Raw genomic sequence first — 22,952 nt, 5'->3', positions numbered from 1 at the left:
AGACCATCTTAGGTGGCAGAGAAAAAACAAAAACAAAAACAGAAGACAAACTCAAGAACTCCAAAAGTCAACACAAGAGTTTGATTTGTTTTTTGAGCAGGAGATTAGATCTTATGGGTTGTTGCAAGAAATAGTTTAATACTGGCAGGCTAGCCATGAAAACCCAGATTTCATCTGGTTGATGCTTGAAGTGCTACACTTCCCACCTGGAAGGGTCTGAGGTCCAATTTATGATGCTTTCACATGCACCTAGGTTACTCCCAGCAATGATTTCATAGATCAGTGATATGTACAGTAATCCACAGAAAAACAAACTACACTTCAAGGTCACTTGGTTGTTTACAACATCTTGGAAAACTTATTTTCCAGAAGCCCCAGTACCAAATTAAACTACATCTTTTAGTGTTCACACTGATTTTTCGTTTGTATTGTGGAAAATTGTGGAAAATGCTACATTGCAACCAGACATTGCAAATCTGCTGCAATTGCTGCAGTGTGAGAAATCCCATAGGCTTACTCATACAGCAGCACTTTGCTGATCGCTGGCAATCAGCAAAGCTTAGGCAAAACACCCCTGATTGCGAACCTAGCCTTAGAAGGCTGCAGAGCAAAGTGTTCTGTAGGGATGGCAAATATGCAAATTCTGAGTTTATGCAGCATTATGCAAATTTTGTATAAAAACAAAACAATAAAAACGTATGCAGCTTTAAAATAGACCACTCAAATGCCTAACATCCTAATCCTAACATTTGTATAGCACTTTTCTCCTGTTGGATTCAAAGCACTCAAGAGCTGCAGGCACTGAGGGCAGGCTCAATGGGCCACCCTGCGGTGTTGGAAGTCTTGCCCAAGGACTTCTTACTGAATAGGTACTGACCCTAGAGCCAGGATTCAAACCCTGGTCTCCCATGTCAGAGGCAAAGCCCTTAACCAGTACACTATCCATGGAGTGGACTCTGTATGAATTTGCATAATACTGCATCTCACTGGGCCAACCCAAGTTATCAGTTTAGGTCTGATCTGCAAACTTGGCTCTCCAGCTGTTAAGGAACTACAAGTTCCACAATGCATTGCAGGAGTCTGAGCCATGATTGACAAAGGCAAATGCATTGTGGGTCTTGTAGCTCCTTAACAGCTGGAGCCAAGTTTGCAGATCACTGGTTTAGGTAATGGCTACTGCCAGTATTTTTAAGCTACCCACTTATATCCAGTAATATAGCAAAACATATGAATAAAGGTGCCTATAAAATCCCCAGTTCTGCCTAGATCTCAGCTTTATGCAGTTTCTGCATGAATGACTAATATGGCCTTTTCCATTCTGTATGTAAGCAGACAGGATAGCACTGCCACAATTCAACACCCTGATCTGCATTGATTACAGGAAAGGAGCAAGTGATGAGCACATGTTCTGGTCTGCATTATCCAGTCAGTAGGCTGTGGGAGGGGCTTTGCCCAGCCTATGCTGCCCATACAGATTATGCGGCTTGGCTGTTACTAGGATTGCACAGATGCTTTGGTCCAAGGCAATGCTGACAGTATGTGAAAGGCCCGCCCTGCCAAATTAAGTTCATAGGACTACGTACAGCTCCTCAAAAGATATCTACCACCATTCAAGAAGGCTTTTTTGTCAATTTCCTGCTTCAAGCAGAAGACAAAAGTTGAAGCTAGTTGGACTACTACATCAAACAATACCCCTAGGCATGGGTGATTCTCTGGGCGCAAAAAATAAAAAAAAAATTTAAAAAAAGAGCGCTTCTAGTAATTCTCCATGCAAGCAATTGGCAAGGCATAAAACTAACAGAGACTAACTGGTTCTCATGGCAATACTAGTTTGTAAATAGGAGTTCAGGAGGCCCAATGTGCAGATACATGTGGGACAGATGCCACAGTCTGCAACTGACAGGGCAAGAAAAAACACTTACACAGCAGACAGCTGGCACACACAAGATGCCCGAGATTAGGATGCCTAATAAATTGGCTGCTAGACTACAGGATTAACAGCTTTCAACAGTGCCATATGCAGCAAGTCATGGAACAAGCTACAGCTGCTTGGACGAACACACAAGCTGCAGACCATACTTTAGCTGTATATCTCCATTCAGCAGGCTTCCCTGCATACCTGCGGTGAAGATCTCAAAATAGGTGGTCTTGTTGGCGATGTTTCCAGAAGGTTCCAACCCTGGTCCTTGTGCAGTGACTTTACTGGGGTCTCCTTGGGCTTTATCAACATTCACCTCGAAGGGGCTCTTGGCAATATGTTGTCCAGCAAAGAGGACAGTAACCTGTAGAGACATGTGGATGTTACACTGTGTGCTGTGCTACTATTCCAGGTAACACCATTTCAATTACCAGAAGAACTAAAAGTTAAAAAAAAATAAAAGTTATGGAGTAGAAACTCTTTAGGTACAACTCTAATAGTACAAAATTTTCCTTCGATTCAAGACATTCTATTGAAAGATGGAATCTGAATAGTAAATGGCACCATGAGGAACAATTCTTTGGTCAACTGGAAAAAATATAAACGATCTGGAAGTTGGATTATACGATCAGAATGTAACAAAAACAAACTCAAATCATTCAGTTCATGGAAACCATCTATAATTGCCTTCCGATTCGTTTTGATTGTTACGTCAAAAGATCAAATCTGAAGAAAGATATTACTGTTAATGGGCACCTTAAATAGCGACAAAAATTACCCATTTCCCAGTCCTATACAGCAATAAGATGAGATGATTTGCTGCATCCCTGCGGCAGAATGAGGCATTTATCCCCCCAAATCCCCAGTGCAAAATACTCTCTCCAAGGTTCAGATTTTGCTGCCTGGGGAGGCAGAGCTGAGCACAGTAGCCCTGCCTCCAGTCCATCTCCGCCTCTACCTGCCCCTCAGTAAAAAAGACTGGGCGGGGAGAGTTGGAGATTGACTGGACTGGAGGCAGAGCTACTGTGCTTAGCTCTGCCTTTTCAGGAACGCAGAATTTTGCCCTGGAGACTTTGGGGGGGGGGGGGGCATAAATACAACAGTCTGCTGCAGGGGATGCAGCAAAACATCTTTGATCGTAATGCTGAACAGGACTTGAAAATAAAAAAGGTCATTTTAATGGCTTCAGACTCTTTAAAGGACCATTTCAGCAACTGATTCTGATCTAGAGCCCTTACTTTTAAACACACCACTTCCAAATTAACAGATCCTACAGTACTCCCAACTGCTCCACAATGCCTCTGGCTTATAGGAAAAGCTTGTGCCTGAATGGGCTATAACAGTCAGTAATGCTTTATGGAATTCAAGGAAGAAAAAAAAAAAAATCCAGGCAACGATTTTGGTGAATGCCTTTGTATGAATATTTTGCATGCGAGTGTGCAAAGAGTTAACAGTCTTTGCCTTCATGGATTTCAGACAGCACCTTGGACAGGAATGGACAGAAGCAGAATCACCATCCGAAAATAAACTACTCCGTCCTGGTGGGGACAATCCGGATTCCAGCTACAGCTCACTGCAGTAGCTACAAGTTGAGCAAATCGTAACAATCACTGAAGGGCTGCCGACATTGAGGGGAACCTGAATATTTGGGCACCAAATCTAGTTTTCATGTAGCCACAAGAGGATAAAGCCATGGACAACCTTATGCTGGCCATTTACTTCTAGAAGCTGTTTCCTAGCCATTGCATGCAGCCTTGTAACCCCGCACAAGTCTCATCTCCATGGATGTGCAATTAGCTGCACACAGAGCAGTCAGCTCAAACTCTGGAGGAGCATCCGTAGCAACAATATGAAAAAATAGATATGCCCATTGCGCAATTTGCTGGCAGGAAGGCTGAGCTATGCATGCGGCTGATGTATCAAATCCTGCTAACTATTAACATTTAAACTTCCTGTACACCTCAGACCTTTCAGGCTGATAAGCAGTCCTGTGCAGCAATTAATGCTAGTCAGCAGTTATGTGCCAGGAGGGCAAAGCACGACAGCCAAGATAAAGTCTAATTCCTGTCCTCAGAGCCAGATCAGAGATGGTCAAGGAGAATTTAATGTGAACTGAACCAAACCAACAGGAAGTGTCTGACTGGCCAAAATGCATGCAATTGGTAACAGATTCCAGCATCCATGTATTGCAATCAGAAATGGATCAAGATGAAAGTGGGACCTAAGTAAAAAGTTTATGCCCACTGCCGATGGTCACCTGGCTTAAGTAAACTTTGGTAGTGGGCTTTTATACACCAGGCCCCTAGACTCTAGGCAACTGCCCAAGTTTGCCTGGTGGATGATACGCCTCTGGTTACCATTATGCAAACCAACATCCAGCAAAAGAGCCAAGTGTAGGCTGCATTACGATTCAGATAAGAATATACTACATGACTACTTCTAGCAGTAGTTGCTACAGGTAGTGTTTCCACAGACTTGGAGTAGCTAACCAAGTTCTGTAACTGATTAGTTTGCAGCTGGTTAAACCAACTCAAGTAGGTTTGTTGTAGGTCAGAGAAAATTTGCCTGGAAGAGTCCGAAACTAAAAACTCCATTTAGCTGAACACTCACCTTGTGCATCCCGGTGACTTTGGGAATATAGTACACAGAGAAGGTTCTGTTCTTGTCATTGTTGGCTGTCACTTTGGCCTAAAGGTGGGGAGGAAAAAAAGTGTTTTTAACAAAGCCCAATTTGTGACCACTGAAATTTTTTAGATGGATTTGCAGGCAAACCCATTACCCAAACGGGTAGGCACACACTAGGGTGCGATAGTGAGCGTTTGAGGTTTGAACACATTTAAAACTGATAACCCAGGTTAAAATGGGCTCACTCATTTATATGCAGTTTGTCACATGTGCCTTTTTACTATAGCAGCTGAGAAATTGAGGTTTTTGGTAGTAAAACATCCACGGTGTGGAAAACAAAAATGTATTGCAGCAAGTGAGACAGGCAATTTGGCCACCATAGACCGCAATGTTAACTGCAGCTATAGTGGTGCCTGGTGTGCAATTTGTAGGTATGGGTCATGTTAAACGGTAGGGCTAGTTTTTGGAGTAGCTAGAGAGGATTAGGGTTAGGAGGTAGAAGCCCAAGTAGGGTAGTGACAATATTGCCAATCTGTTACTAGCAGCTTTACCCATCCAAATTTACCAGGCATCCTTTTAACATGTTGCGGCAAAACCTTCCCATTTTCTCACACCTAAAATGTGTGCCCGGCCTTAGACACTCTTGAAGCAGACAGCCTCCCCATCGCTTGCTACAGGATTTCTATTAGTTTACTAGTCTGGCTGTTACTGGTCCTTCATTTTCAGTCATGTGATGTGAGCTAACACAAGTCAGACTGGTCGCATATTTGTTGCCAGATGGTGCATCCTACTTCTAAAGTTGGGCTTCCCTTGCTTATTGCTCCGCTTTACTACTTTAGCAGCCATTCATGTTCAATTTCTTACCCCCTCCCTCCGAACACAGGTGTGGCCCCCCCTCTCCAAAAACCATCTTCCTCTCCCTTTATACATAAAAGATCCCTAAAGTAACAGCAATGTTATACTAGACAAGCTTTGTTCTAGGTCCCCCAGATAGCTCCCTGGAGGCAAGCAGCCACATCATTCTGAGAAGGATGATCCGTGAGATACAGAGAGTTGATGCAGGCAGAAATGGCAAAATCCGGCATTCATGCAGTTTGGAAAAAAAAATAAATCCAGTGATTACCCATTTGAATAAACCTGCATCAACTCAAGATTATAACAACCCACCATTTCTACCCGTATCAATGCCTACTAGGTTCTACCTTTGTCACTGATTGGGGAAGGGGGGGGGTCCATGTCTGCAACAGCGATGCGTCTTCACAGTACCACTAGTATTGGTGGGACAGACTTTGCAAGTGATGCATGGTGGAGTTGTGGAGTTAGTGTTAACTGAGGTTGAAAGTATAGTTACAAAACCATGAACTTAGTGTTTCTCCCCATGTAGGATGTGTAACTTGCATGCACCACTTTACCTCTTCTCGGTGTCCTGCTGGATCCTCCACGTAAACAATAACTTCCCCCATGCCGGCACTGATGGTCTCCACTGTGAATTCTGCGCGTTTCTTCACCATATTACCAGTTGGCTCAATACCTGTAGAAAGCCATACTCTGAATAAAACTGGCATGAGAAGGAGGCCTGCCATAAGGCCTTTAAAAAAGGTTTTTCATCTGCCTATTGCAGAAAGCCACTCCCCAGGTAATGTGGCAGCTAAGCTACAGACCAAAGTGAATAAAAATGAAATTTTGTGGCACTGATGACCCCACCCAATGAAGGAACCATAAGAAATCTTCAGACCATTTACATAACTACTTCTAAACACTAAGGGCCACCGTATCTGCCCAAACACTGGGTAACTGGCAGTGCATACATGCCCAACTGCCCTCAGGACTTTGTCACAGTTAGGAGACCAGAATTTGGTACAAAAAGTCAAGAGATTAAACATTTCACAATCTGTCCAGATAATCACCCATGGATGAGCCAACATTTTTCCACCCACTAATGTCTCATTTCCCAATTCAGTTATGACATTTGCTCAAATCATACATTTAGGCTGATAGAGGCCCACCTGGTCCATAAGCTCTGGCCTTCTTGGGGTTGAGTTTGGGTCTGAGTGGAGCTCCAGGCTTCAGCTTGGCTTTGGGGAACTGGGACAAGTAGGTCATGACGGAATGTTCATCCACGTTGGGATCCACAATTTCCTCAGGGGTGATAACCTGAAAGGCAACACCAGTTCAGTAACAATTCACTGTTGACAGAAATTGGGTCACGCAGTTGGGAAAATTGTGCAATGTATTTGATATTCAACTAGTGTAGGGTTCTACCATTTAGAAAAAAGCATTAGTTCTTTAGAAGGAAGAACAAAAAAAAAAAAAAAAAGCCAACCACTGGCAGCTGATAAAGCTTTTAGGTACAAATGCTGTTAGGAAGTTCTCCAAGTCAAAGGGCCCAGCTATGAGTTTTCATGTTACAGGTGATAAAACTAACCAGCCCCATGACCACCGTTGCCTCAGTTCTACTATTGGCTCCGGCAAACAACCGTCAGTTGCTTCGGTCATGTTCTGTGCATGCCAGGCACCATAAGTATGAATTTTTAACCCCACTCTTCTCATGTTCTCTTTAAGAGCCCTTTCACATTAAGACCATTGCATCAAATTGAACACTATCCTTGCATCGTGATGTGGCGATATGGCCATGGGGCTTCCACATAAAGTGGCACTACAGCAGTAAAGTTGGGTGCGACTTTACGTTGTGAACTGATTGCAACACAACTGGCTCATTGAAAGGGCCCTGTACGGTGAAGAGTGGTAGATTGCTTACAGACAGGCTGGTGGGGACAGGTGTTGGATATGGAGGATTATTAAATACTGTCTAGATGCCACTTACCTGAGGGATTCCCAGCCAGTCGTCGGCTTGCTGCATGGCCTCACGTGCGTTTTCCACAGGTTTGCTGGTGTCCCAAGAATCCCAGTCAGGACACAGACCTGGAAGACAGATGTTGCACTGGATTACTCTTAAAAATCAAAGTAGTGTAGGATTTCTGTCTCAAATCAGATACTCAAGGGAACCTTAAAGGGAACCTAAACTGAGAGGGATATGGATGTTTCCTTTTAATCAATACCAGTTGCCTGGCAGTCCTGATCCCTTTGGCTGAAGTAGGGCTGAATCACACACCTGAAACAAGCATGCAGCTAATCCAGTCTGACTTCAGTCAGAGCACCTGATCTGCATGCTTGTTCAGGGGCTGTGGCTGAAAGTATTGGCAACACAGGATAAGCAGGAAAGTCAGGCAACTGGTATTATGTTAAAAGGAAAAATCCATATCCTTCTCAGTTTAGGTTCCCTTTAAAGCGGATGCGAGAGGAGAAAAAAAAAAAAAAATCTATAATTCGTCTATATATCCTATCTAAAGTTTAGATACTTTACACAGCAACTAACTGAAACCGCTTCCAAAGTTGATGATTTCCTGTGATACAATGAGGGCAGCCATGTTCTATTTGTCACATTACACACACAGGCAAGCTGATCTGCATCTCCAGCCCTTAGCCTGTGAAAACTTCACTCCCTCCTTCCCTCTGAAATCTCTGGCTAGTAACCCATTCCTACCCAGACTGAGCTACCATAAGCCCATGCTAAGGCGGAGAGTGCAAAGGCTCTGAAAAGCTGTGGGCGAGGCTTGTTTATAGGGAATTAGAGTATTAAAATAAAAAAAAAGTATTTGGCTTGAGGAATGCCCTATAAACGATATGAAAGGAACAAAATTATTCAATGCGTATAAGTGTCTCGGATCCACTTTAACTGAGAGGGATATGGACATTTCCTTTTAAACACTACTAGTTGCTTGGCAGTCCTGCTGATCTCTATGGCTGCAGTAGTGGCTGAATCACACACCTGAAACAAGCATGCAGCTAATCCAGTATGACAGAGCACCCGATCTGCATGCCTGTTGAGGGGCTGTGGCTAAAAAGTATTAGAGACACAGGATCAGCAGGAGTCAAGCAACTGGTATTTTTAAAGGAAAAATTCCATATCCTTCTGAATGTAGTTTTTGATGTGAAGTTTACAAGACATCTTGAATGGACCACAATAGAGAGAAAAAAAAAAGCTATGTAAAACAAGCCCTATTGGTGGTAGAACAGAGGGCTTACAGAATAGTACAATCATAAAGGTGCATAGATCTTCACAGATCACAAGACAGACAACAGACCAAAGGCAATATAGACACCACATTAGCTTAAACAAGGTTGTTTGTGGGCAAGACCATTGCAAAAGGATGCCTGTGCTACAGGATAACCACAATCACGATCAAAATCTTACAAGCTTTACATCACTTTAGTGTGGACACAGCTACATCGCTTCACTTGGCACCTCAAGTGCTAGAGATTACCCAAGTCAGGTCTTTGCAGTTTGGTCACCAGGGAAAACCGGTTAAGGAAATAGTGCTCTTGTGAAAATATGCCCTGTGGGTGCTCAAGAACTGGAAACCAGCACCGCAAAGTGCCCTCATCTCCTACAGTAAACCCACCACACATTTCTACAACTTGTCACTATCATTCTACCATCTCTACCCATTTTGTCCAGTTTCATGATCTGCCACCCAAGTTAGGACTAGCTTTTAGGCAAGAGTCACGTCGTCTTCCATTGTGCATACAATCTGCCCATTTATGCACAGACTTATGGGTGATCAAATTCCTTACAATCCATAAACCTTGTAGCAATTCAACATGCAGCACACGGTCCATAAGATGGTAGAGTGAGTGGCCACCCCTAAGGAAATGTCCAATTGTAAGCAAAGCAGCAACGAGTGAAATGCAGACCAAGGAGTGCCAAGTCAACCAAAACTGATATAGGGGTTTTTATTAGTAATACCATTGTGGTCAGAGCCGAAGACCGTCTGCTACCATTCTTTAAAGCATTAATGTGGAGTTTATATCCTACAAGCAACTAGACTCAGCCCATTCTGGCAATTTAGATACAGAACCAAGCCTAGTATGTAAATACAACCTATGATGGTGTTAACCTTGAACTTTGTACTTACCAGGAGCACAGCTGTCCACCAGGGCACCCAGAGCTTTGCCGCTTTGCCAGTCCCTGCTGAAGTTTGTTACAGGCAACTGAGGCAGTTTATTCTGAATCCATCCCAGAAGCCTCTGTTTCGGTGTCTGCTTCTTGGCCTCTTCATCCTCTTCCTCATCCCACATTGGCATAGAGATGGAATAGTGCAGAATAAGGGTCCAGATGAGACCAAGGATGAGCTTGAGGTTTCCATCAACAATCGCTTTACTGTCTGGACAAATGGAAAAAAAAAAAATCATGAGATTTGTCTACTTCACATAACCGATGAAACATTTCATATTGTGCCTGGGCAGTGTAAAGTTTCGTAAGCATTTTTTATTATGACCAGCAGCCCTAGCTGAGAAGCAAGTAGCCTATTTAAGGGGAATTTGTCAGCCTGCCATTAAAATGTAGAAACATTTGCAGCTTCAGCATGTGAACAAGTAATCTGTCTCCTCAAGGATGCATGTGCAGTTCAGACAGTGTTTAGTCTGAACATTTACTCAAATATCTAAGTGATAAATTCAGTGCAGGACTGGATAATGCTGGAGCCAGAGAAAGCATACAGTTAGGCTAGACCTCGACCATCAGAACCTCCATAATTAACCCTTCAGTTCCAAAGGGCCTATAAGGCTATCAGCATTATTAGCCAATTATAAAATTCAGAATTTGCTGCACCTGGTAGCCTCCCTGGTATTCAGGCCTCTTTTCCACAGACTTAGGCAGTAAAATGCCTCAAACTCACAACTGCTCACTGCTGCCAGGTAACTGCTCACAGTTCAACAGTCTGGAAATGAGGGCTTAATCTGCACAAAAAAGTGTGGTTCAAATTCCAAAAATAAAAATTTCCTGTAAATTACTAAAATTTGTCAAGCAAGGGCCTAGTACAGTATACATCTTAAGTGAAATCAGTAAGTAAAAAAAAAAAAAATTCTGCCTGGTCAAAATTTTTACACTCTGCATTAAAATTTGTGTGCATGAAGTTGCATAACTTGGTATCTAGAGCATGCAAAAAATTTGCACACAAACTCAAATTTTAATGCAATAAAAGAAACCAGAACCCTGCCTTAGAACTGCAGGACAAGCCTGACTCGTCCATGGAAAAATAGCTTGAACTGTATTGACAAGTCAGGCTTTTCCATACAGTCAGGGAGGTTAATTGCTAGAGCTGCATAGCAAACTGGCCAGTTGAGTTTTTGAATGAGTAGGTCAGGGAAACATTTTACCTTTATCGGACTGTATGCAACTTGAAGCTAGGGTCACACTACCACAGGGAAAAAAAAAAAAAAAAAAAAATTTCCACAGCAGGAATTTTTTTCAAAATAAAGACAAGTCAACATCCTGGCCCATAAGCAAGTCATTTTTCTCCTAGGAGATCAAAAAAATAAAATCCAGCACTCGCAGATGAAAACTGGTAAAAAAGTACTGTCAAAATTATGAGCATTTTCTTGCTTGCTGTGGTTTTAAAGGCATTTTATTGACAAGGTGTAAGCATATCACTGAGAAAATGGTTAATTTTAGATAAGCCCCTATGTCACTCATTTACAAGTCTGTGTTGCAGTAGCCGAAAGCCAAGTCCCATCTTGCATGACTTTTCCAGCTACAATGTGGAACATGGTCAGGTCATAGCATAGTAACAAACCACAAAATCATGGACAGCAGATCATACACTGGAAACCCAGTGTAGCGTGTGAACCTAGTTCAAGCTGGGTTGCAGTTAGTCTACCCGAGTAGGGGTGTGAACTGGATTAAACCGCACAAGAAAGCCTAAGGGTCCAATTCCACTTGTGCAGTGCGAATTAGTCGTGGAAAACGCAAACCGAATTTGCACGCGTATGAATTTTACTGCGAATTCACGGGTGTTTTCACATATGTTAGTAAGTATGCGAATTTAACCATGTCAGTGCCTGTGTGCTTTTACATTGATTCTATGCGAAAAATGCCTGCGAATTTGCAGTAAACTTCATACGAAAATGCATGCGAATTTCCTATTAAATACGTTGTATGCGAATCGCATAGCGGTATGCGAATTCTGCGGGGTCTACCGTGCAAAGTTTTTCTGCACAGAAAAACCGCCCAGAAATCCTGACAAGTGGAAACAGGCCCATCCACATGTATTGTCTATGCGAATCTGCATGCAGGAAACGCATGCAGATTCGCTCTAGTGGAAACGGGCCCTGAATGAAAGAAAGGAAGGAAGGAAGGAAGGAGTATCCTGCACTTCATTATGTCCCTTTATTTGTAAACACAAGTCTGAAGAAAGTATGCCACAGGATGGATGATCAGTGGTCGAGTGGAGATTAGTTCAGTTGGGAGATGGTCACTAAAAGCTGAGAATCCTGACAGTAATTAGAAGTAGTAATCTGCCAAGTAAACCACACCGGGCACAAGAAAGGAGACGTACACTTTATACAGGCTAAAATATCCAGCTTAATGGAGGCAGATATCAGGGCTGATACAGTTTTCTTCCATGTAAGGCTTTATACACATGCGAGAATGTTTTTCGGCAAAGCGGCCACCCAGGGCTGCCTAAAGTTAAAGTGGCCATACATTTCCCGACTTGGTGGCTGATCAAGCATCTGATTAGATAAGTCTAAGCGGATGTAAATCTGTGCTGCCAAGAGCATGCCCAATTGATGATGCAACCAATCTTAAGGTCCGTACACACGCCGGACTTTAGGCAACGACGGGTCCGTCGTTGCCTCCCGCTGGGTGGGCGTGCCAGCGACAGTCCGGCATGTGTACGCTCTGTCGTCAGACTGATACGGCTGTTCCTGAGCGATCCGCCGGGCAGATCGCTCAGGAACAGCCGTATCAGTCTGACGACAGAGCGTACACATGCCGGACTGTCGCTGGCACGCCCACCCAGCGGGAGGCAACAACGGATCCGTCGTTGCCTAAAGTCCGGCGTGTGTACGGACCTTTAGGCTAGAATCAGTCCCATGCATCGATCAGACATGCTGCAAGATGTCAGGCAGTCATGAGCGATCGGGTGCGCATTTATAGATTACTGGTCCTGTGTGTCACCCAATTTTCTGAATCCCCGCTCTTCCATTAGCATTACACACTGTCAGCGTATACCACTAATGGAAGGGCGGGCGATTCAGAAAACTGGTTCCTGAGAGATTTCATGTTGAAATTGATCGGGAATCAGCCTGTGGTGTAGCTGACAGATCTACTCAGATTCGTTAAGAGATTTGAGTCTTGGTCAAATCTGCCCACCTAGAGAGTAGGAACACTAGGCAGAAACACTAGTTTTGCGGAAACTGCTAACGTTAATGCACATAACTGCAAGTCAGTGGGACACATTACTGTTCTGCAATGTGAGTTTTTAAAAATGCTGAACTTGCGATTTATATAAGCAAACAAAACGTGTGGAATGAAAACGCAGAACACAAACCTATGCAGCATAACGAGGCCTTTCACGCAATGCCTAGTGTGTTCCCAGCCTTAGCTGCCCATACACTGCGCACAAATTTAAGACCAATTTCAGCATGACAGGTTCATAACCTGTGGAACTGCCGCCTGCACGCTGCCCCCATTTGGTCTTATGCTGGCCGCAGCAACACATTGCGTTTTCTGCCAGCACAAGTCCCTGGGACCATGCTGTCCCCTTTTCCGGCTGGCCATCTTTTCTTCACTTCCTGTCCCGTACTGTCAGAGGGTAAGTTCAAACAGTAGAGCATCCTCTGTGAACTTCCGCTGGTCACAGGACAGGAAGTGAAGATGGAGAAAAAGGCCAGCCAGAGAAAGGGACCTGGGACTCACGCCAGCGGAACAGGTGAGATTTTATGTCGGTAGTCACCGATTCGAACACCGCTAACCATGTGCACTCGACCCAGTGATTGAGCAAAAATTTGTCACCTGGACAGATCAGCAAAAATAGATTCCGGATGGGGAAAAAAAAAACATCCTCAGTGTTTGAGTTATCGATTTCACAGCAGATTCAATTACTGATCGAATCTGCTGTCTAATAGCAGGAAATAGTTTGTGTATGGGCACCTTTAGTCAGCTGCTGTAGATAAGTGCTCCACTAGAGCCTTCAAAACAACAAAAAGCCAGCCATCTGCCAGAGACCTGTATTGTATATAGATCTGAAGATTCAATGACAGATTCGCTTTAACAAGTTCTTCCCTTGAATGGTGAGCAGACCTCATGACAACGCTGCATTGTGAGGATTACCAAGAGGTGTGACAGCAATGTGCTACACATGAACACACTGCTTCGCATCACGTAAACCCTACAAACAGCATGTGTTAGCAGTCCGAGCAGCTTAGTACACAGCCAAACCTCAAGGGGGGGGGGGGGGTTGGAAGAGAAGCCAGTTGTCCAAAATCCACATTTTAAGATCTATTAATTGTTTCCAGCCAGTCAGGGAAGGTCCTTCTGAAGACTGCTTTCTGCACAGAGAGACTTCATAATGCTGTAACTAGCACACCAGTGCAGCTGACAGGAACTTTGTCTTAATGTATTGTACACATGGATATTTCTTGGCTAATGTAGGTTTGTGAACTTGATAAGAGGTAGTAGAGGGGGTGGGGAGACCATTTCTTGAAAAGTTTACAGCTTACAGAGTCACAGCTGGGATGGTTACCAACTGCTCCATAAGAGCTTACAGATATGCTATGCACAGAGCCAGCACACATCAGAAGCCGGAGGACAGTGAAGGTTTTTCAAGGTGGTCATGGAATGCACTGCAAGAGCCAGACTCCCAGCAAGGGCGGATGTTGGTTTGGAAAGGCCAGCTCCAAATATGAATCAGACTGCTGACTCAATCTGCCTCGGAAAGAGTGTACTATGAAAAATTAAGTTACACTATTGTTAAGCATGGGTTAAAGCAAAATGTGTTCATTGGCTTTGAAATAGGACTTCCTTTGGAATATTTTAGTTTCCCAAGCAACGAACAAGCTGACAAAGCTGGTTCAAGTTTGTGATCAAAAAAACTAACAAGTCCTTCCAATTATGATGTGAATTTATGAATAGCTTTGAACTACTGCACTACAAAGATACATAGAACTAGTGACAAATTGTCACATGATCCCAATAATTCCATGACAATCTGGGAACACCACTGTAACTAGGGGCATAACTACATGCATACAGTTTTCACCAACCAAAAGTTATTGCTGAAAGACACAAACTGCTAGATAAAAAACAAAAACAACAAAAAAAAACAAAGTAAAATTGGGTGAGGCCTCGTTAAGACCAACTGTGCTTGTGCAGAATGCTCTTGGCCACAGGAGTGTTTTCAGGGATGCACATGGTCAAGATTGCAAGTGCAGGGCTGAATCATCAGAGCAATTTTGGGTACTTTGAGTCCATTTCATAAATGGAGGAATCTTAGATGATTTTTGTACAGACTTCATAGTGGTGAAGCAGCCTGCAACATAGCTGGGTCATGGACTCCACAGCAGCAGAATGGAGGAGCCTGGACAACCAGAGGTAGCTCCAGGCAAGTATAAATCTTTGTGCAATCAGCCTCAGGTTTACTTTAAACGAGTTGGGGCAGCTGCACAGAATACACATGGAAGACTAGCAGTTGCAAACCTCTATACAGACACTGCAGACTACTGGGACATAACATTGGCACCATTTACTGTACTACACTTGTCTGACATTAAAAGACTGGATAAACATAATTTGGCAGAGACTGATACCTCCATTAGGAGGTACAATAGGATCCACAATAAGAACCAGTCAGAAATATGCTTCTACATGGGGATGATCTATTAGCTTGCCAATTCAAATCCTTTTGACAATCGGTATTTCTGTAATGCGTCAAGAGTGAAAGTAGTTGCTGGAAGCTTACTCTATATACTGGAGTAGAAGTCTAGAAATGTAGGTCTGATTCACTTCATAAAATTATAGAGGGGGGGGGGGGGGGGGGGGGTCGACTTACACGAGTCACAGGCAACACTGAGCAATGTGTGCACTATTACTTTTACTTTGCACAAGTCCCATTTTCAAGATCTGTACGAAGTGCATTTGATTGGCACAATTTCAAGCTGCATACAAATTTACCTACACTAAGTTACCATGCAAGCCAGAAGTGGCATGTTATTGATCATCATCTCCAATGTAGCTATTGCTGTTGGGTTATGACCATATGGAATGTACATTTTATAAAGAACTACTCCATACTGAAGGATGAGAGACTTCAAGGGAACCCCCTTTAGGGCCAGTCACATGCCTGTCAATCCACCTAAACAGCTTATCTCAGGGTACAAGTTTTAACTCAGCCCTTTTTGGTTTAATGAAGCATTCTTTGTACCTGTTCCCCTCTGCTGCTGTCAGTAGTTACTTGTCATAGTGGAATACAGCAAAGCTACAGCAGTCAATCATTCAATGAACAGTAGGAATTAGTAACAAAATGTTTATAGCAGTCAATAGATGGGTGCAAAACCATAACAGTCAATAACCCAAGCACAGGTTCATACAAGACCAGTGTTCTCCCCAGATTTTTTTTTTCCAGCCGGGTGGCATGAAAGAGTAGCCGGGTCAAGCACGACAGATGAATGCAGTGATGAAGTTGCGCTTCTCTGCAGGGCTTTGGAATCTGAGTTGGAGTCAGAGCAAGTTTGGGTACCCGGAGTCTGAGATTGAATCATGATTTCATAAACTGAGTTGGGAGTTGGATGATTTTTGTACAAATCCACAGCCCTGGCAAGTATTAGACTGAGTCGGAGCCATTTTGGGTACCCGGAGTTGCAGGGTTCATAAACTGAGGAGGAGTCGGAAGATTTTTGTACAGACTCCACAGCCCTGCTTCTCCGTGCAACTCTGCATACAGCACAGGAGGCAGCGAGCCAATGACAGCTGGGTGCTACCCAATATTAGCCAAGTGGAGCACCCGGCTAAAAGAGCCTGGGGAGAACACTGAAGACTACAAACCAGCCACAAAAAAATCTACACATACATCCCGTGTGTTAGTACTTGAACACTGTTGTAATCTTGCCTCACTGAGGCCTCTTTTCCAGACTGTTTGGCAGTGAAATGCCTTTCAAACTCAATGCTGCCTGGTAACTGATTGCCGAGCACAGCTCAGTCCATGGAAAGAAGCCCTTTCTATATCAGACAACCTCATAGCATCCATACACCTGAAACACAGGGTTCAAGGCAGTCCATAAATTCCTCGAGGTTCAAATAACTGCTCCAGAGTGTAAGGATAAAAACATACTATGGTATGTGTATGCTAGGAACATACTATGATCCTGACCACTTGTGGGTATTCATGCCAAGTCAGGAATTACTGCAGACCACATCCAGCCTATCAGGCGCATCATATTTACATTTAGTTTGGAACGGAGACAAATTGAATGCAGTTGCTGACAACGTTCCATCAAAATTGAAAAATTCTTAAATGCATTCTAAAAGATATGAACCCAGATTGAATTAGTCTTACGCCATGTTCCCACTGAAAAAAAAAAAAAATATATATATATATATGACCGTTTTCCATAATGGAAAGCATTGGCAAGGTTGACAGATCCCAGGTTATGTATAGGATCCGTTAACATATTTCCCTTAGCAACTAATCTGCAGAGTTTACATCAGGGGAACTCTTACGTTGTGCATTATAATTTCCAGACAGAAGTCTGACATGTCATAATAGCAATGCTATATAAGACATGTCTGATACAATGGACACACTGGAACACTAGGAGCAGTCGTTCAGTGACTTGGACATTCCAGTGCACTCCTGGTTGATGTGAGCAACATGAATCTAATAGTGTGAATGAAGTCCAGGAAGAGTCATTACAGGTTGTAGATTTTTTTTTTGTGAAGGGAACAAGGTAATTCTATAGTCTGTCCTTTTGAGCTGTAGATTTTACACCACTATTGCTACCACAAGAACTCAAATCAGGCCCCCTGCAAGTCTGATTTGCAATTCCGATATTCCCTGGATGCTATCAAAACAAGAAAAATGCAGCATGCAGTATCGGGGAAGAGAGAAAAAAAAAATCTAATCAGAAGAATCGCATGTAGTGTGCAAGAGCCCTTACTGTGGCCAGCCTACCATGTAGTCTCAAAATGGCTGAAAATATCCCCACTGGTAAAGTTTCAGGCTTCGTTTCCACTAAACTCCTAGTGGCACTTCCTGTTGTGAGTACGCAGTCCAATCCTGGAAGCCTTGCCATTCATGACTATGGAATTCGCTGCCACTCACACAGAAAAATGCTGCAATGTCTGAATCGCTATGGCAAGCCATTCGGACGGCTGCTGCATTATCCCCTATGGCAGAGTTTCCTGCGGGGAAACTGCGGATTTGGCCCGATTTCCACACTAGTGGAAATGGGCCCTTAGTAAGCAAGGCCCTGAACAGTCAGCAGGTTAAGGCAAAAGATTAAGGCAGTGTTCACACTTCGGTTCATGCACGTGATTTCCCCACATGCATGAACCGAAGTGTGAACACCACCTCAACCTTTTGTTTAGTTTCATTTGTGAAATTGTATTGGAAAGTCAATGGCATGGCTCACATAAATGTGATACATTTTTCACTTCAAGGGAAAGAGAAGACAGTACTTCCATTACAAAATACAATGTGTCTGCAGAGAACATGAGCCAAACTGCACACTGGGAACTCCTTGGGGCAGTCACCATTTCAGAGAACAGAGCGCATATGTTGCCGAATGGGGTGTACACCAAGCATCAGTGTGGGTAAAGAGGAAACGTTTCACATGTCTGACTTGTGAGTCAATATGGAATGCTGCTTTTCCGTATATGGTCTGTGCTGCTACTGGGCTGTACGATTCCCTGCTGTTACTTTTGCTCTGTGGATGTGGACCAATACTACTGGCAAGAGAATACCAAAATGCAATTCTTCCCATGCTCCCCCACCTCTTCCCACCACTGAATGGGATGAGGAACTGCTCCCAACAAGATGCATCCTGAGACAGCAGCCACTTCAGTCAGGAAACAAGATTTACACTGAGGTCCTGAGGCAATTAACCTCAGTGCTCCCAGGAGAGCAGCTCATCTCTACCAAAAATTTCCATATTTTTACTTAAAGCAGTAGGATCAGCCATACTATTCCAGGGGGGGGGGGGGGGGGGGGGGGACGACGACACATAAGTAGATAAATGCTTGATCTACTTACATAACATGTATTGTACTGTCCACGTTTTGATTTCAGTAAATGTTATATCGTAAATGATGAGAATTCTGTTCCTGGTGGGGGCCATGTCTTTTGCCCACAATTAAGAATGACTCGAGATGTCATTTCTGCCCTTTACTTTTTTTCTTGTCTCCTCCAATCGCTGAGTCACCTCAGCCTTGCTTGTAAACACAAGTGATTAGGGGATTAGGTTTCAGATAAGAAGCTGGCAGGGAAATAAAGGAAAGAGGAGGAATACATTATAGATAAAATGAACCCTCAGCATGCAATTTTTTGGCACCGACTACTAAAGAGCCAGTGCTCCTAAAGTATATGATAACTCCAAATCATAACAGCAGAAAATGTTTTGAAAGTTTTGAATGCAGGATTAGCATCTTTATCACTTAATACACTCAGACCAGTTGCTGTTGAAATTTGATTTTTATGGTGACGATACCGCTTTAAGCAATTTAGAGATTTACATTTTTGCTCGTAAGGTCTGAAAATGTAAATTGCTAAAACTAGAGTCAAAGCATTTTAAAAATGTCTAGGGTGTAAATTAGAAAAATGTTAATCCCATTCAAAGTTCTCTCTCCCAGAGGCTTCCCATCTCCTCTGCGCTCAGTTGCTGCACATAGACCCCCCTGGACAAATCAAAAATCAAAGATCGCTTTATTGGCTTGACCAAGATTCATACAGGCATAGCCTTCATACAGTACTCAAAAATGCTTTGGTCAGCAAAGTGTAGAAACTGCCCTGCCCCACACGAAAGTCAGTGGGAATTTTAAAAGATACCTGTTGTAGCAACACGGCTATGGAGGCTGTCATTTTTCCTTTTAATACCAGTTGCCTGGCAGCCCTGGTGATATTTTGCTGCAGTAGTGTCTGAAGTCTAAACACCCCCAGAAACAGGCATGTAGCCCATCTCATCAGAAACACCTGAATTTATCGTGTGCATGTTCAGGGTCTATGGCTAAAAGTATTAGAGGCAGAGGATTGGCAGGACAGTCTGGCAACAGGAATTGCTTAAAAGAAAATATGGCAGCCTCCATATCTTTCACTTCAGTTGTCCTTTAAATCTACAGCAAGATTGAGAAATCACTAGTGGACTCGAGTAAAAAGTGAAGCCATTCCAAAATTCTGGTGGCTACTCACCCAAGAAGGGAAGAGGCTCTTGGACATTCCTCTGTTTCCTTGATCAAATCTGCCACCAGCTGGGTCTTCAGGTCTGAGATCTGTACTGCACACTCACAAGTCAGTGCTCTCGCTTGCGCAGTATGGAGCTGCTAATCTTTACAAGTACTCAAAGACCCATAGAGTTCCTAAACAGAATTCTGCATAAAGGTTTTTAATTAAAACCCTAGTTTTTGCTGAGGAAGCCAACTACTGCACCAGTTTCATAGATTCTTAGCAGCAGACGGCTGCCTAGTTGATTCTGGTCATTCCAACCACTCGTGTCACCCAAGTCAAATGTAAATATTCATGAATCACTTGTCCTTTCAGCACTTTCCTCCCATTTCCATGCAGTACCGTCTCTCCCATGACCTGCTGGCATGTATCAGAGCATACATACCTGCAGGGGGTGGACGTGTGATAACACTGCTGTGCTTGCTGCATTGTTAGGGGTACAAAGGCCACCTAATACCACTATATGGGGGCCTCAAAGGCCACACAACACTTTTATCTGGGGCGATTGGGACAAGCTACCCAATACTGCCACCTAAAAAAAAAAAAAAAAAAAAAAAAAAAAAAAAAAAGGCAGCAGCATTCTTGCCCAGAATACCATTTTGTCTTAAAAGTGGATCAGAGATTAACTTTTACTCATTACATTGTGTTTCTTTCATATAGTTTATAGGGCATTCCTCAAGCAAAACACTTTATAGGGAATTATGGTATTAACAAAAACAAGCCTCGCCCACAGCTTTTCAGAGAGCCTTGGCATTTTCAGACAGTAGTCAAGAGCTTATGGGAGCTCAGCCTGGGCAGGAGGAGGAGGAGTTACTAGCCTGAGATGTCAGAGGAAGAGGAGAGGGGACTGTATTTACACAAAGGCAAGCTGATAGCATCTCCAGCCCTCAGCCTGTGACAATGTGACAGTGTTACAAACAGAACATGGCTGCCCTCGTATCACAAGAATAAATCAAACTTTTGAAGCAGTATGCAGCTAGATATGCTGTTTTAACTATCTAAATTTTAGACAAGTCAGACAAGTGACTGTTCTAGTTTTTCGTCTCAGATCTGCTTTAATGAATGAATGGTACAGAAAGTATTCATATTCTGCAATACTGCCGTGTAAAAACAGAAAATGCACACAAAAGTGGCCTTAATGACAATAAAGTGGCTGCATGATCCACTCTAGTTGTGCTCTGGGATGGCATTTAGATAGGCATGTTTTGTTATGCCCACATCTGGGCTGTATGTAAGCCAATTTGTCACACTTTCACTTGTCATGCCTTTATCCACAGGTCTAAATTCCTTTTAAGCCCCAGAAACTCCATACCAGGATCTGTGTAAATAGCAACTTGACAAGAAAAAGTGCCGAGAGCAAAATATCTGTTAGCACCACACCCAGCAGCAGTGCTTCATGCAGGTACACAGCAACTACAGATTCCCCTCAAGATAGTCCTGATGTGAGCTGATTAGTTTCCCTGCTGACATTATGTACGCCTTCTCCACAGAGGCAGCTCGAAGCTGAGCACAGCATACATGCAGACAGTGGCATGGTGTGAGACACAAGTGTTAACTACAAAAAAGAGAGGAATGAAGAAGAGGGATGAGCAGACTGAGTCAGAGGGTCCACGGCACAGCCCTCAAGTCCCCACCCCTTTCCAAGCCACTTCCATGGCTAGCAGGCTTCTCTGCTAATCGCTGCACTTTCCAACATTTTTTGGCCTTATATGGCAAACACAAGCAACAAGCTGCCTGCCAGGAATCTTGTCTCCCTCCCCTTCTGTACAGTTTTGGGGGTGGAACAGGGGAGAGACAAGGGGGGCAGATTAATGCCTTGGTCACAGCCCCACTTCCTTACAGAACAAGGGCCTCCAAAACAAACCTAGTGAATACAGAGTGAAATCATATGTTCCTCCAGTAGGAAGGTCTGTACCATAGGATGCAGTCTGCCAAGACATACAAGGCCTCCAACGTACACTGCTCTAACATTGTACATCATGCCGTAGAGTACCCACAATGCTGTGCAACAAGTGAGGACATCACAAAATAGAGTTCAAAGCCACTGTATCCTATATTCCACACCTGACATTGTGACAAAAGAAGTATCCATACACACTTTAAGCACAAGAAACGCTATTGTGCAGAAAAGCATTAACGTTTGTAGTAATACTGCATTAGAGCGCTAGGGGCCCAGACTAGCTGTGACTGCTGCATACTTCAGAAGCTGCATGTATCATTAGGGAAAACTGAAGCAACTGCCAGTTGCTAAATGACACAAGATGAAAGTTCCCATTCATGTCAGTGACAATACATGGATAAAACAAGCAGTAAAAAACACTATGAACAGACTGGCAGCTGTCTGAACTGGCACTAGCTGCACAATCCCAGAATTCTGAACACGTGGAAACCTTTCCACTCCTGACTTGAAAAAGAAACTTGTGGCTTGTCTAAGGGGCTAGTTACAAAGGATCAAAAAGCCTTACGAAAAGGTTCTGCAGAATAAGAATTTGTCTTCAAACAAAAAAGTATTTGCCATTATTTAGGTTGGAGTGAGCATATGCAGATCATCCTTTGTTGTCCCTGTAAGCTAACCACACCTCCAGAACCGCTGGGACTAGTGAACTAGTGTGCGCTTGTTGAGCAATTCAGACCTTCAGTTTGCCAGACAGTGAAGTGCCTTTTAGGTCACCATTTTAGGTAGTGAAATGGTAGCATTTAACTGCATGCATTTCTGCATTTTACATGCAGTGCAATTACTAGGCAGCAAAAACCACATGTCCCGTTTAAAACTTCATGCAGTGGCAACTTCTCCACTGTCAAGAACTAGCAAGTACCAGCCACTAGGAATGATCTTATGCTAGGTACACAATTTTCAGATTTACCTGCCAGATCAATTTCCAACAGGTCCAATCTGATTTCTGATCGATTTTCCAATTCATTTCCATAGAAGTGAACCGAAAATGGATCAGAATTCATATTGGGCATGTTAGAAAGGGTCAATCTGGCAGAAAAATTGTATCATGTGTACCTCTTTTTTTTTTAATTTATTGTATTTATAAAGCACCAACATATTACACAGCGCTGAACATTAATTTAGGTTACAGACAATATTTAGGGATGACATACAGCAATATGACAATACAGGAATACAA

At 43.3% G+C, this 22,952-nt stretch overlaps 1 protein-coding gene across 4 annotated transcripts in view; it reads right to left on the bottom strand.

The window, feature by feature from the left end:
• FLNA (filamin A) overlaps window positions 1-22,952 on the bottom strand; it is a 118,046-nt gene that overhangs the window by 61,417 nt on the left and 33,677 nt on the right. For all 4 annotated transcript variants that reach the window (XM_068248260.1, XM_068248261.1, XM_068248263.1 and 1 more), the window contains exons 2-7: window positions 9,520-9,768; window positions 7,368-7,465; window positions 6,550-6,697; window positions 5,956-6,074; window positions 4,529-4,606; window positions 2,120-2,282 (exon numbers count right to left, since the gene is read on the bottom strand). In XM_068248260.1, the coding sequence (XP_068104361.1) occupies window positions 2,120-2,282; window positions 4,529-4,606; window positions 5,956-6,074; window positions 6,550-6,697; window positions 7,368-7,465; window positions 9,520-9,768 (855 nt within the window). The remainder of the gene's footprint in view (window positions 1-2,119; window positions 2,283-4,528; window positions 4,607-5,955; window positions 6,075-6,549; window positions 6,698-7,367; window positions 7,466-9,519; window positions 9,769-22,952) is intronic.

Source organism: Hyperolius riggenbachi, chromosome 8 (genome assembly GCF_040937935.1).
Source record: "Hyperolius riggenbachi isolate aHypRig1 chromosome 8, aHypRig1.pri, whole genome shotgun sequence".
Taxonomy (NCBI): Eukaryota; Metazoa; Chordata; class Amphibia; order Anura; family Hyperoliidae; genus Hyperolius; species Hyperolius riggenbachi.
The sequence above is the reverse complement of the archived record's forward strand: the minus strand, read 5'-3'. Positions and strand labels throughout refer to the sequence as shown.